Source organism: Anarrhichthys ocellatus, unplaced genomic scaffold (assembly GCF_004355925.1).
Source record: "Anarrhichthys ocellatus isolate YVR2014 unplaced genomic scaffold, GSC_Weel_1.0 scaffold263, whole genome shotgun sequence".
NCBI lineage: Eukaryota > Metazoa > Chordata > Actinopteri > Perciformes > Anarhichadidae > Anarrhichthys > Anarrhichthys ocellatus.
In genome coordinates, this window is record NW_022280290.1 from 27,713 (window position 1) to 42,238 (window position 14,526).

The following is a 14,526-nucleotide window of genomic DNA, read 5'->3' on the forward strand; positions in this document are numbered from 1 at the left end:
GTGTGCAACACATTTTACATGATCTACAATTCCAAAACTGTTATTTCCAATCATCAACAACAGTTTACTCCATGGGTTTTACAGTACACACTGCCCAGTTCAACTGATGATTACTTTTGTGTTGTTGTCATGCAATTTGTTGATAAAATGCCCCCTAAATAAAACCAAATCACAGAGAAAAGTTCAGTGAAATACAATACAATTAAATTGCAATTTTAGTCTTTTGTCTTTAATAACCGAACAGCTGTTTCCCATTGTGACAATTAGAAATTAGTTTCTAGGGGAAGGTGCAAGAAAAAAAAAGATCAACTGTTCAATCACAAAATATATATAGCAATGTAAAATAATGAAAAAACAACAACAAAACATAGCAAGATTCTCACCATGCCCTGTTAAAATAAAAATAGCTTAAACTTACTGTTCACTACCCTGAGCTGCCTTAAGTCATTGACCAAATGAACAGATGCTTACCAGTGGCAAGTTAGAAAGCATTTAAATAAATATATATATTTTTTAAATCTACAAGACATTGCCTTTGTTCAAATAGAGCATTATCTCTTCTGCTTTTAAAAACAAAGGGCCGCCTACTTTGTGATTTATTTCTGTCCTTAGTACACTGGAACTGGAAGAACCACACAGAGGTTTATTCCAAACTCACCACCATTTCCCTGAAGAGCAAAACACTTGATTACATTAGGATTGCCATGTGACACCTGACATCAGGCTAAACATTGTTTTCTCACCTTGCAGGCGATACGGTGTGGACAAAACTTGCCAAAACCCAGAGGAGGAGGTATTCTTCGTAGCAGTGTCACCACATCAAGGTGCTTAATACGCCCCCTGTAAGACAAAATATAAAATAAAGGATTTTATACTGACACACATACAGACAGTCCGTCTCCCAGAGCTGCGGTACACTCTTCTCCTTGCAAAGTAGTCTCCTGGTGGCGGGGAGAACAACATTAAAATACAATATACACTTTGGATTTAATCTAGTAAAGAAACTATCAATATGTACATGAGCAGTACTGCCCTCAGTTTGTGGCACTGCAAACACAATGTAGTCCGACGCCTCACATGAAGATTATAAGTTTGCAAATAACTGCTACTGGATCCATACTATTTGAATTTACACATCTAAATTTCATCAGAGGAGAAATGATGCCCCTTATTTGTTTGAAGCATGTGGCCATATCTTACACGTTGCACCTTTTTAGTCCTACAAAACATCCATCTGTAGAGAAACATGAATATTTCTGTAAAATATCAGCGAATAGTGGAGAATATGAGGAATGGCTGCATATATAGTTAATATAGTACACTAACCATTTTTCGACTCAACTCAAGACCAACCAGAGGAAGCTGGTTTATAGAGGTGGAGGATGCTCCTCCTCCATTTTTGAAAGACAAGAAGATGATTTGAAAGTGTTTCATTGAAGTATTTTGAAATTAACTCATTGCTCAAAATTATAAGTGGCAGTAGTTCTTAAACTCAATCACTTTTTCATCCCATTAGTATTACTCCCGCTACACTGACAGTTGTAGACATTTTGTACAACCGGATGTGTGACCGGTTTTAGCTGTTGATTATGAAAAAGATCTGGCCACTAGAGCTTCCTCTAAAATTGAAGGTTTGGCAGAGTATCTAATAATGTACAAAAAAAGTAGTACACATACTGTAATGTCATGACAAGTCAATATGGCAGGCTAGGGTGGTGCAAGGTAATTAACAGAAATAGGCAAAAATCAAAGGTTCCAGAAAAAGGTCACGTTTTATTGTTCTACTGGGCAACTCAGGTAATTCTCTTTATCAAACTCAAAAAGTCCACAAAAAAGAAAAAGCGTCCAAGAGGAGATAATGGTTTTGTTCAACTGAACAGTATTTATGAAAAATTTGACTTGATAATAAAAATATCCCCATGGCACTTTTGGTGCATCCATCTGTAACCATGACACTGACCAGATGTTTCCAGTTGCTGTTCAATGAAGGTTGCCACCTCAGCCACATCAGTTTTATTCTTTCTACGCCAGAGCTGCTTCTTGCTGAAAATCCTTTCAAGGGTGCATTTGCTCAGTATAATCCCATGTAAAACAGCAAGCAATTGAAGTATTTCATGTGTTGTAAAGTCACGTTTAAAGTAGTCTTCAATGTACTCACAATACATTTCTATGTCAAATGTACAGTAACCAGCCAAAGAGCTGCTTCTATGACTATTGTGTTTTAGTATCTCATAATTTCGACTTTCTATCTCATAATTTCGACTTTCTATCTCATAATTATGACTTTCAATCTCAGAATTTCAACCATGGGGAAATTTTATTTTCAAGTCTAACTTTTCTTTTCTTTTTTGCTGGCGTATTTGCGGGCCACATAAAATGATGTGGCAGTCCGGATTCAGCCCGCGGGCCTTGAGTTTGACACTGAAATCAGATGATCTGATGCTCCTCTCCAACCAAAGCACGAGTACATCAACACCTTGATCTCCCAGACCTGGGCCTCGACAGAGAATCTAAGACAAATATGATAATTTCTTGATACGGTTGCCCTAGACTACACAACAAACTATATCTACCTCGGTCCAAACATCAGCACCAAAGTAAACTTCAACTATACTGTGAACAACCTGAGAGACAAGGCAATAATGGCTTTCTACTCCATCAAAAGGAATGTCATGTTGAAAATCCCAATTAAAATCTGGCTTCAAAAATTGGACTCTGATAAATAACCTATTTCCCTTCATACCAGTGAGGTCAGGCGTTAACTTGCCAACCAACATTCAACTTAATGGGACAAACACCAAATTTAGACACTGCACTCTATTCACAAACACCAGGTACACACTATACGACTTAACCAAATGATAAGAAAACAAAAGAAAACTACTTGACACATTGGAGAGAATCTACCAGAAACACAGTGGCAGAATATCTGACCACAATGACTAAGCCAACACTAAATACAAACTTGGCTGTACTAGGCTTCTAAAGAGGACAGACTAAACACACTGCACACAACATGAGGTGGAAACTGAGCTGCAATTTTTAACTGCCTGCCAGCTGTACCAAGTCATTAGGGACATTTACTTTCCACAAATTACAAACACTCACAAAACTTTTGAAAACATGACTAACAAAACAAAAAAGAAATGTCCATACCTGCTGGGTGAAATACAGCAGTGTGCAAGCAATGCAGCAAGATGTGTGAGCTGCTGTAATGCCCTGTTCACACCAAATGCAGCGCGAATTATTCACGCAAGTAGATTACATACAAATTCGCGTCAATCGCGATGACGCAAATTTAAATTTTTCAACTCGGGCGAAAAAAACGCGTCATGCTGCAGCGCAATAGCCTATCAGCATTGAGATGCTCCCCCTGTCATCACTGACTTTGTTGAATCAGGAAAAACATATTGTAACCGTAGGTGGGCACCCAGAGCTCTACGATACCTCATATTAGTAGAGACCGGATGAAACTATGTATATATATGTACAAACAATGAAAAAGACGCTACCGTATTTACGTGTTGATGGAGCTGCTACATGGTTAGCATAGAATAGCACTGATCGATCCGAGCTCCATTGAGAAAACAAGTATTTTAAAAGTTATTTGCTTGTCGTCTTGTGTAGAGAGCTAACAAAACATGAATTCAAACTTTTTACAAATTGGCATCATTACGTAGTTATTTCGGCATCCCTTTTGTCCGTTTATTGCAGTTAAATCACAGCAAAATCTGCATATTTTGTGTTCGTACAGCTGGAGTAAACCAGCCGACATGTGGCTTGCTAGACACAGTGAATACACCTCGATGAAATCCACAGAGCTCCTCCGGATGATGTTATAAACCCAGACAAGAAGGCGTTTAGTTTCCTGGGATATCTGGCACTTCCAGAACAAGTACTAAGCAGAAAGAGGTTATTTCTTCCATGGTTGATGGCGAAATAAATGGCTTAAGTTAATAACGGCTTCCAGGGCGATAAGCCACGCCCCCTCTCCGGTGCGTCTAGCGCGAATCACGCGAATGACCACAAATGGTCCCTCGCGAGTAAAGTGGTGCGAATGATGCGATCAACGTGCGCTTTTGGTGTGAACGCTGCATAACAGGAAAAGACTATCCAATGGAATAAAAGCACCCTGAAGACTGTCGATCATCTGTGTAAACCTGCACTGACCATTTGCACTGTGCTGATAGCTGTACAAAGCATAGTGTACATACATACAGGATACATACATCTGAATATTTTTTATTTAAATAAAATGTTACAGTGTAGTGTAGACGTAATTGAAAAATGTAGATTGATCTAAAACCCAGTGTTACTCTACAATTCTTCTTTGGGTCATCAGTTAAGTGTATGAACTCCATCGCAGACTGGATTCTCTACTGACAGTGACAAACAGAGTGACGGATGAACGGGTCCAACAGGCAAGTTGAATGTGCATCAGTAGATCTTCGTTATGCACATGTGTATTGTTACTGTGCTGCATTTTTATAAACTATGATAATCTGCTCATGAGTCATATCTCAATCGCATCCTGGCACCATCTCTGTGCTTTTAACCGGGCCTTTCTAGACTTCTGACCACTCAAAGCGCTGAAACACTACATGTTCATTCACCCATTCATACACCACTTTTGTATGTGCTTCATATCTTCTTCACACCCTAAATTGGGTTTATTTTGTCCTCAGCAAGAGAAAAATAAACGTTTTGACATGACATTTTACTTCTGGTCCGGTTCCTGCTCACACTGCCTTTTTAGAAAGAAACCAAGAGGAATAAATATGAAGTTATACAGACAGGTAACTGATTGATTGGACAGTATTGGCGAGACCGAGACCCACCTTTTCAAGCTGTCTTGGTTGAATCAACAGTTTATAAGCTTGTCTGCTTTGGATCCTTGTAAAATCCAGAACATAATTTAAAATCCTTCTCCTCAACTAGAAAGCCCTAAATGGTAAGGCACCATCATATTTTAAAGAGCTCAAAGGACCCTACTACTGCAACAATTCTGCATTCATAGTCACCCAGTCCTATTCAGTACCTTTCCATTCATCATCAGTCAACTCTTTCACCTGCTCACACAGCTGCTTCCCATCTCCAATCAAGCCACGATTAAAGCCTCTCCTGCTCCCTCACTCATTGCCAGATTGTTCTTCATCATGCAAGACTATCCAGCACTTTGATCCGGACTGATATCCTGTGGCCGACCCTAGCTGCCTCTGACCTACCAGTCTGATTCCCGATAAACCCACCAGCCTTCTGTCTCCTACCTTGAGATTGGCTTCTTTCAGCTTGGTTCGCCCAAGTTGCCACCCGTGGTTCCCTCTTTGGTTGACACTGTAAACTCTTTCAACATGTTTGCCATAGTATTTACTGTTTGCTCCCTGTCTCGTATCTTGCACCTTAACTAAGCTAACTGATAAAATTACCATCATATATTGTAGAAATCAAAGATAATAGATAACATATCAATAGAGTTAAATGATTGCAAAACAGAACATCAATAAACTTCAATAATACCTTCTAATACAATACTATAATACTAATAAGTATGATTTCAGAATTCAGTAAGTCTACATTGGTAAATCGCTGCAATGAACATAGACGCAGAGCACTGCGGTGACTGCCACACACTCTGCCTTCTCCAGTCATCTAATCCAGCACATCTTCAACACCTTGTGCCTGATTTATACTCCTGCGGCTGTGCGCCTGTGCGCCTATGCATTATATGCATATCAGATTCACGTTACTCAAATGCAGAGAGACAGTGGGTTTTTAGAGAATAATTACCAGACCTCTGCCATTCTCCTCTTAGAAGCAGACACAAACACATCAGGAGGATTCGCCCCTTCCTCACTGACGAGACGGCGCAGGTGCTAATCCAGGCTCTTGTCATCTCCCGCCTGGACTACTGCAGCTCACTACTTGCCGGAGCCCCGGCGTCGGCCATCAGACCTCTGGAGCTTGTCCAGAAAGCTGCAGCTCGTCTGGTGTTCAATCATCCCAAGTTCTCCCACACAACTTGCCTTCTCCGTTCTCTACACTGGCTCCCTGTAAGAGCTCGCATCCAGTGTAAGACTCTGGTGCTAGCATACAGGGCAGTGAAAGGAATAGCTCCTTCCTATCTCCAGGCCATGGTCAAGCCCTACACCCCCGCCCGACCACTTCGCTCTGCTGCCTCGGGGTGACTGGTTGCCCCGTCACTCAGAGGTCCCTGCGGCCGATCGACCCGGTCACGGCTGTTTTCTGTCCTGGCCCCACAGTGGTGGAATGAACTCCCCACTAACGTCAGGACAGCAGAGTCGCTGCCCATCTTTCATCAGGCTGAAAACTCACTTCTTCAAGAAGTACTACCCAGAGCCTTCCACTTAGCACTTATTATATTGTGTTAGCACTTATTGTATTCGTATTAGTTTCTTTCTGCACCGTACTTTTGCTCTGGTTCATGCTCTTAGATGCTTGTGTAAACAAGAAGCTGAACTTATGACTTCTGGTGACTGGTAGTTCTCTTGAATACCTATGTTGAATACACTTATTGTAAGTCGCTATGGATAAAGGCGTCTGCTAAATGACTGCAATGTAAAAACACTCACGTTGCCTCAGGATCATATTCGGCCCATATTTTCTTGAACTCATCCAAATGTTGGGGGCCAAGGATAGACCAATCACGTGTCAAGTAGTCAAAGTTATCCATGATGACAGCCACAAATAGGTTGATGATCTGGGAAGGATAGAATCAATGAAAAGAATAACCCAGGAGCAGTGATGTACAGTATAGAAACAATACAATTGTGAACGTGTGTTATTTTACCAAAAAGGCACAGAGCATGTAGAAACTCATGAAGTAGATGATGGCAAAGTTGGATCCACAGGTGAACTCTTCCCCAGGCAAGTAGTCCGACTTGGGGTCACATTTCTTCCCGTACATACAAGCTAACATCACTTCGTGCCATGCCTCCCCTGTAGCACATCTGCACAACCGAGATATCAAAATGTCTCCCATCACATCTCTGACCTGATACTCGCACTGAAAAGCAAATCGGTCAACACAACAATACTCATGCTGACATTGCTTTCTTGTTAAGCGTTTGCTTTAGGAAAGGGATTTCATTTTGTGCTACTTAATTAGTAAGTTTATCATTAGCATGACAGATCTGATTTCATTTTGAGTAAAACTGTACCAGCATTGTTACATTTACAGAGAGAATGACATTTCTAAAAGTCAATATTTCTACAATTTAAAACTGAGATTTCTCCTGCAAGTACTGACTTAATAATGCAGTCACTATTCTAATTCATCATATATTGGCAAACATGCATATGAGCGTGTATTTAACATTTTGGTATGATTTTTGTGGACACACAAGACACAATAAGGCACAATCATGCAGATCACTTGTGGTGGTGCAATGTTGGCTGAAAGTGTGTCCACATTATAGTGTACAGGAAATATACATTTGTTTTGTGTTTCAATGCAAGTTAGTGATGCTTTGTAGAAAACACCAAGAACAAAATCATACTGACGATGCACCAAAACATAGATAAGCAAGTGATTTAGTTCTAAAAATATTTTATTGTATATGTATATAGATAACTTTTGGAAAAATTTTATTATGACGCTATTTGTTTTTACATTATTTTTAATATCTTTAAAATATTTTATGTTTATCTAACGCAGTAGTGCATTCCTAAGCAGAAAGAGAAGATTAGTCATGGGAGAAAAGGTTTACGAAAGTCACATTAGCCCGAAGAAAAGAATAGTCGGGGTCACGTTAGACCAGAGAAAATGATAATTGGGGTCACAATAGACCAGAGAAAAGGATAGTTGGGCTGACGTTAGACCAGCGAAATGAGAAAATTTCCCGTTAGCCTTATGAAATGAGAAAAAGGTCAGGTTAGACAAGAGATATTGAACACGTTAGACCAGAGAAATGAGAAAACGATTTAGATAGAGTGAGGTCATATGGACTAGAAATGAGTCACAATAGCCCAGTGAATGGGCTATTGTGACTCATCTTAAACATTTGCATGATGTAACTGCCATGAATTTCGCAATTAGTTTTTTGTCTTAATTTGTTATTTTTCCATGTTAATTACTGGAGCACTAATGGCATATGACAGAATACATTCATCAACATAGGAAAGGGAAGCATGGGAATTAGATTAAGTGCAGTGGACTTTTAGACGATCACCTCCGACCAGAAAACAAAACGGCTTTCGTCTGTCACTCCCAAGGAAATTAACGAGTTTAAAGCTAGTTAGGTGTTGGAGGAGATGCTACCAATATCAAATGAAGAGTCATCCCTGGGACCAATATAACCAACATGTAGAAAGAATCAGTGTTCATTTTTGGTAATGCAAAAGTACTCTTAACAAATTACTTTTCTCCGTAGGTAAAGCTGTAACGTAACACGTTACTTTTTGATGACAGTGTAATGTAACAAGTTATTTTGAACATAATGTAAGTAAAGTTACCCAACAATGGTCTTAAGTATCTTTCCCAGTTCCAGAGTTAATATGCTTATCTAAAACTAAAGACAAATTAGCTGCATTAGCTAAAAGAACAAAACCCCTGACAAACCAGAAGTCAGTTTTACTTAAAACTTATCCATATTCCCATTTATATTTCACGGCGAACGTGGTATTATGTTTTGCTGTCATGTCGAGGAGATTTAATGACTACTCTGCGACTACATTGAATGCCTTCATTGCCTTTGTTGGTAAATAAACAAGAGGTCTTAATTGATGCCTGTTTAAAGTACTTTCCTTCACTTGTGTCACGATCCGTGCATTAGCTCATTGTGATTTCAGTTAATTTAAGTTAACAACCAGATGGAGAGAAAAACTCTCAGCACCAAGCATTCTCAAATTTGACCTCTGCATTAATGTATCCTAAGCAGTGGGCTGCAGTGTGGGGTTTGCTCAAGGACACTTGAACATGCAAACAGTAGGAGCTGAGAATTGAACTGCCAACTTTGCGTTTAAGAGTAACCTGCTTTACCCACTGAGCCACATCCTCCCCCTAAATCTCTTGGGTTTGCCTTCTGAAAGGTTTATATTAGATAAGACATGCCATTTTGAGCTTGGCATCCAAGCACAAGTGACAATCTGTGACTGTGACATTCCCACGTCCCATAAAAGTGTATAATTATAATGAAAAACTGCGTGATCAATAGATCAGTTGAGTGTGTGTGTGGTAGTGTGGATTTTTTATTTTCTTTATACCCAAATGTAGTATGAAATGTAATTACATGCATGGTGTTGCTCTGTCCTGGGTGAGAGCATTAAAAGGTTAAATTCTATAACAAGTCATTTAACTTTTCACAACATTCTCTGAATTGAATAGTACTAGCTGTGGACAGACCACCAACCTGAATAACAGCAGCACAGCCTGTGGGAATGTCTGGAAGTTATTGTTCCTGTTGATGTATGTGCCGTCAACCAATGCAATTTTACCAAATATCTGCAGAGAAAAAGAATGTCATGTTATTAATAGCACCTGTATCGGGTAACCCGGTTTACACTGGCTTTGCGTGATACCAGACAATCCAACATCTCTGCTTACTGAATGTCTAGGGATTACTAAATGCAACGTTTATTTAAAGAACGGCAGTGCTTCGCCCCTTACATTTCCTGGATTTGGACAGGCCAATCACAACCCTTCTACATCAGGGGACTATAGGTGTGCCATGTGGGGATAACGTGTTGTTATTGGCCGTCAGAATAATAACTGCATATTTGTGTTATGCACACAACTGCCCTGTAACATGAGTATTAATGTGATATCTCATATCGCCGTGACTCACCGATTATGATTCATAACGTTACCCTTGTGCATGCTAGTCCAGCAAAAACGGTCTTGCTAGGTGGCTAAGGGTCCACTCGATCGAATCCAGTAAAAGATTTAGTCCAAAACACATTAGTACGTCCATAAAGACCCACGGGGGGGGCTGTTGCATCATTTCAAATTAGCCAGCAGATATGATAACTTCGATCGGAACTTCACGTTCCGTGTAAACAGAGCGGAGATTTTCATCGCAAAATGGAGCCTACGTTCCGCCGGTTAGATTGACACCTCATTTGACATAGGAGCTTCTATAGCCCGGCCACAGTCTGGAACAGCCAACGAGAGTCCGCTTTGAAAGACAATGCCCGCCTCACTTCTTTGGGTATAGCTCGAGCCAATCGCAACAGATCCAGTTCAAGCTCAGGCTCCATATAGCCAATGAAATTACGAAGCCAGGGATATGCAGATTTATCAGATGGCCCCCTGGGAAAGTTCTCAAACCTGAACTGGAAACCATGAGTCAAGTTCTTGGGACAGAGCATGAAGACTAAAGTCTGGTTCATGAGAATTTTCAAGAATCTGTGAAAGTTGATAGTGGTTAAATATGATATAGTTAACCATACATCGACATAAATAAACTGTAGTTCGAATTTCGGACACGTAGTATACGCATTTTGACGTGGTGACGCAAGTCTCCAAAATGTGTTTTTATGAGGCTGCACTGTTACTAAACCATGTGTAAAATATCAATTTTCAATTTTCTGTGGTATTGTTATCGAATTTTAACTTATACTAGGAGTCCTGACTGGTCCTTATGGTCTTTCTCACTGATTGTGAAGAAACTTCAGAGTGTTGCTGTTCAATAAAGACTAAAACCATACATGTACTCCCAATGGTTCAATAAGAGCTGTCAGTTTACTTTGGGTACGTGGTTTTAGGCAAATTATGCAGGAGTGAGAATTTATACATGTAAACAAAATGTCATTTAATTTAAAAAAAATTGTTTTGCTGCTTTGTGGTGACCGTAATAGGCTACCCTCAGGCCAAATCCCTCTTTGTTCCCAAGAATTTAAGGAGTTATTTTAGGTCAAAGGTTATACAGCTGGCTGATTTTTGTCTTCCACCCCATGCGGGACAGAGGGAAGAAAAGTTACATCGGCTTTGCCCAGTTTGAGCGTTGGCGTGTTATGTTGAACGCACAGCCCCCATCAGACACACTGAGTTGTTCAGTGCTTTGGGGAGGGTGTGGCCGTTGGGAGCCCTATCCATGAAACTTCTGGGGAGATGGATTTGTCAGTACATCTCGCAAACCTATTGGCAAGCGGGAAGCGACCAACCCACTATTTTTTTACACGCAGTGTGGCAGTGTCAGTGGCCTTGTTAAGCGCAGCGAGTGTCAAGGACATATATAGCAGCATCGTGGTTGGCGCCCTATCTGTTCATCCTTTCCAGGGTCAGTAATTGCTGGAACAACACAGGACTGGTGAAAAGGGTAGGGTGTTTGTCGGTTGTCACAGCAGTCAACAGACAGTGGTGTGTGCTGCCTTCTATACTGTGGAGTCCGCACATATTTGGTTAGGCACGTCCGGATTGACGCTTATGCACATTTTTTGAGGCATGATTGGATGAGAATAGTACTTATAGAGTCCAGTGTAGGGCTCCGCCTGTGCTTATAGAACTAGGGTTGCAATATCATCATCTTTGTTTCAAACAATAGCAAACTGCAATCAAATACTTACAGTATGTCATAGGTGTCTGGTTACTAATCCACACCATCCATTCAATCAGAATTGAAAATACTCAGTGGCCATAATATAATTAACAATAATGGGTGGTGTGTGTGTACCTGCATTCCAACCACAGCATATATAAAGAACAGCATGAGAATAAGCAGGCCCACATAGGGAAGAGCCTGCAACACAATGAACAATAGCACAGTCAGAGAGACATGTTGATGCTAAACCACAGGCTGAATTTTGCTGAGAGATGGTACTGACCTGAAGGGATTTGATGAAGGTCCACAGAAGATTCCGTATCCCCTCAGAGCGATTCAAAAGTTTCACAAGACGCATGACACGAAACAGTCTGAAGAATGTTACCGACACGCTCATGTTCTCAGAAGACTTTTCAGAGAAACATAGAGAACAAATTGTACATCACATAGTGCCAACTCCTAAATTCCACAAAACTTGAATTCAAGAAAAATTAAAGCAACTCACCGCAATTGCTTGCATGGGATCCACTTCCTGCAGAAACACACATGTTTTTTGCTACTGCTGCCTTCTGACAAATGGCTTTCACAAACACACTTTTTGGTTCGTGCTTCCAAACTGTTCTTTTGCTCACATTTCAAACTTTAGTATCACCGCATCTGATCATTTCATAAAGGAAACTTTTGCATGAGAGGCAGATCAATGCTTTTGTCTGAGCTTGTTCAAACAACAGAAGATATTCAACATGCATGTATTATTGGTGCTGAGCCAAACTAGAAAGAATTAGCTCCAGTGTCCCGTCAATTAAAGGATAACAGTGTAATTCATGCACAATACAAGCGTATACATTGTCAGGGATAACACGACAAAGTCCAGGACATCATGGTCCCTGATGGAAATTTCTATCAACGGTTTTAAATCTTGACACTCATTTCCCAAAGCAGTACTTAAAAGCAAAGGCACTTGCACACCGTTTTGAGCTTCTTAACATCAGCTGTCTACTTGTGCACAGAATGAAGTCTCTTTCCCTCTGTGTGTGCGTTGTTATCAGAGCTTCTCCTTGATTTGTTCACATAGCTGGCCGGCCGCGAGCCTTTTAGTGCATGCCCCACTGGATAGCGCACGACCACCACTCTTCACTGCTCTCATACAGCAATTACGGCGGATAACGCCGTCCAAACCAACAGCGTCTCGTCCGGTTCCCCGCAGTGTAAACACTGTTAGCTCTGTCAGCACTGTTAGCTGTCATGTCTCGTCCTGTCATGTTTTCCTTATTTTATCAGTTATTAGTGTTTCCTGTTTTCTTTTGTTTCAGATCACTTCACTGTCTGCCTTTGCGTGTTTTTCCACCACTGTGATTGTCTTCCCTGCCCCTGATTGATCCCACCTGTGTCTAATCACTTCCCCAGTGTATTTAAACTCTGTATTTCCCCTGTCTCTGTGCCAATTCGTCTTTGTCCTCTGTGTCAAGCGCTGCAGCAATTTCATAGTGTTATATTCCTGGTTGTTGATATCTCCGCCCGTTTTTCCTCGACCGTTTTTGCCTGATCCCTGCCTGATTTGTTTGTCTGTTCTGACTGCCTACCCATGTACCGAACTTCTGCTGACAAGTAAAGATGTTTTTACCTACACTTTATCCTGCGTTCTGGTCATGCAATTGAGTCCTTATTTTCCCTGTTGTTCACCAGTCGTAACAGTTGGCTACAAGCAGCTGACTCAGGGGTCACCATGTTCAGAGGCCATCGATATGATCCCAGTCTGGTATTATGCACTATTAAGAAGGCTAGTAAAATGTGTAGTAAAAGGGCCCTGGCTTTTAAACACCATTGTCAGTATAACACTAACAATTCATGCAATGTGAATTTCATGCCAAACTGAAGCAATTGAATAGTTACAGCGCAGCCATGGAGACAGTAAAGTCCTCCAGAGGAGGCAAGTGCTGCCTGTCGGAGGGAAACACAAATTTGAGAAGTGATGTCATTGAGTAAAGAAGGAGAGCTTTCAGCTAAAGGTGTGCCTGTGGCAAAAATAAGTGACAGTGGGAGATGATGGCATGAACATGGACAGCAGAGAAGAAAAACATTAATGTCACCATTCATAAAAATATATGGACACATATGCACCATTTACCGCATGTATTATCAAGATTTACTGTATGCATTCTGAAGACTGCCAAATAACAATAAGGTGCAATTCAACTATTTTCATTTCAATTATACTACATTACGAATAACCAACACTGCATAAAGTGCTTCTCAGAATTTGTAAATATGTCCTGGATATGGATGCAAAGAAGGTCAACTGTCTTGAGAGACCTCCGGAGTGTGGTGAGTGGAAGAGTAGAGCGCTAGTTATTGTGTTGTTGAGCAAAACTCTTGCTCAATTCATTCAAAACCAAATATACAAAATACTATTTTGTATATTTGAGACACACACAATGATATAAATACAAGTTAAGATCTTCATCCATTCAGCATACCATAAACTACACACATTCAACACGACAGCTTTGTGATGTGGGTGCAACTGGTGTGACTGTCGGTCTCCTAAGAATAACGTTCCTATACAACAAAACTACGTTGTGAAATGAGTTTCAAGGTAAACATATTTTGTCGTGAATTACGTTTTCTTTTGATGGGGAAGGAGGTCTGGTGTTGGATAGGTCAAAAAACACAGACCTCTCACCAGGAGACAGCTGGTTGTGTCCACAGTGAAACAAGTAGTTTTGTTGGTTATACCTAACCAAGTACTTTTGTATCATGTTTTGTTTTGTTTCAATTTGAGAAAAAATGTTTCCCCAGAAACACAATTGAGAGTGCAGTTTAGTTGTATGGTTAGTACGTTTGTCTGGTCAGGCAGGTATATGAACTGAGGTTCGATGGCATGGACTGCATGAGAGTGAATTCTAATTTCTCTCCAATCCTTTTCGAATTCTAAATTCCCTTTCTTCAACTTTTTCAGACAACATAGTGGCAACTTTTCATGATAAAAACACATACATTAAGAGAAATATATACATATATATATATA

General features: G+C 40.4%; 1 protein-coding gene across 1 annotated transcript in view; it reads right to left on the bottom strand.

The window, feature by feature from the left end:
• Positions 1-608: 608 nt before the first annotated feature.
• Positions 609-14,526, bottom strand: part of LOC116401169 (voltage-dependent L-type calcium channel subunit alpha-1S-like) — a 22,211-nt gene continuing 8,293 nt past the window's right edge. The window contains exons 4-10 of the mRNA XM_031879443.1: positions 11,782-11,907; positions 11,631-11,696; positions 9,369-9,460; positions 6,809-6,968; positions 6,591-6,718; positions 744-840; positions 609-668 (exon numbers count right to left, since the gene is read on the bottom strand). Coding sequence (XP_031735303.1) covers positions 609-668; positions 744-840; positions 6,591-6,718; positions 6,809-6,968; positions 9,369-9,460; positions 11,631-11,696; positions 11,782-11,907 — 729 coding nt within the window. The remainder of the gene's footprint in view (positions 669-743; positions 841-6,590; positions 6,719-6,808; positions 6,969-9,368; positions 9,461-11,630; positions 11,697-11,781; positions 11,908-14,526) is intronic.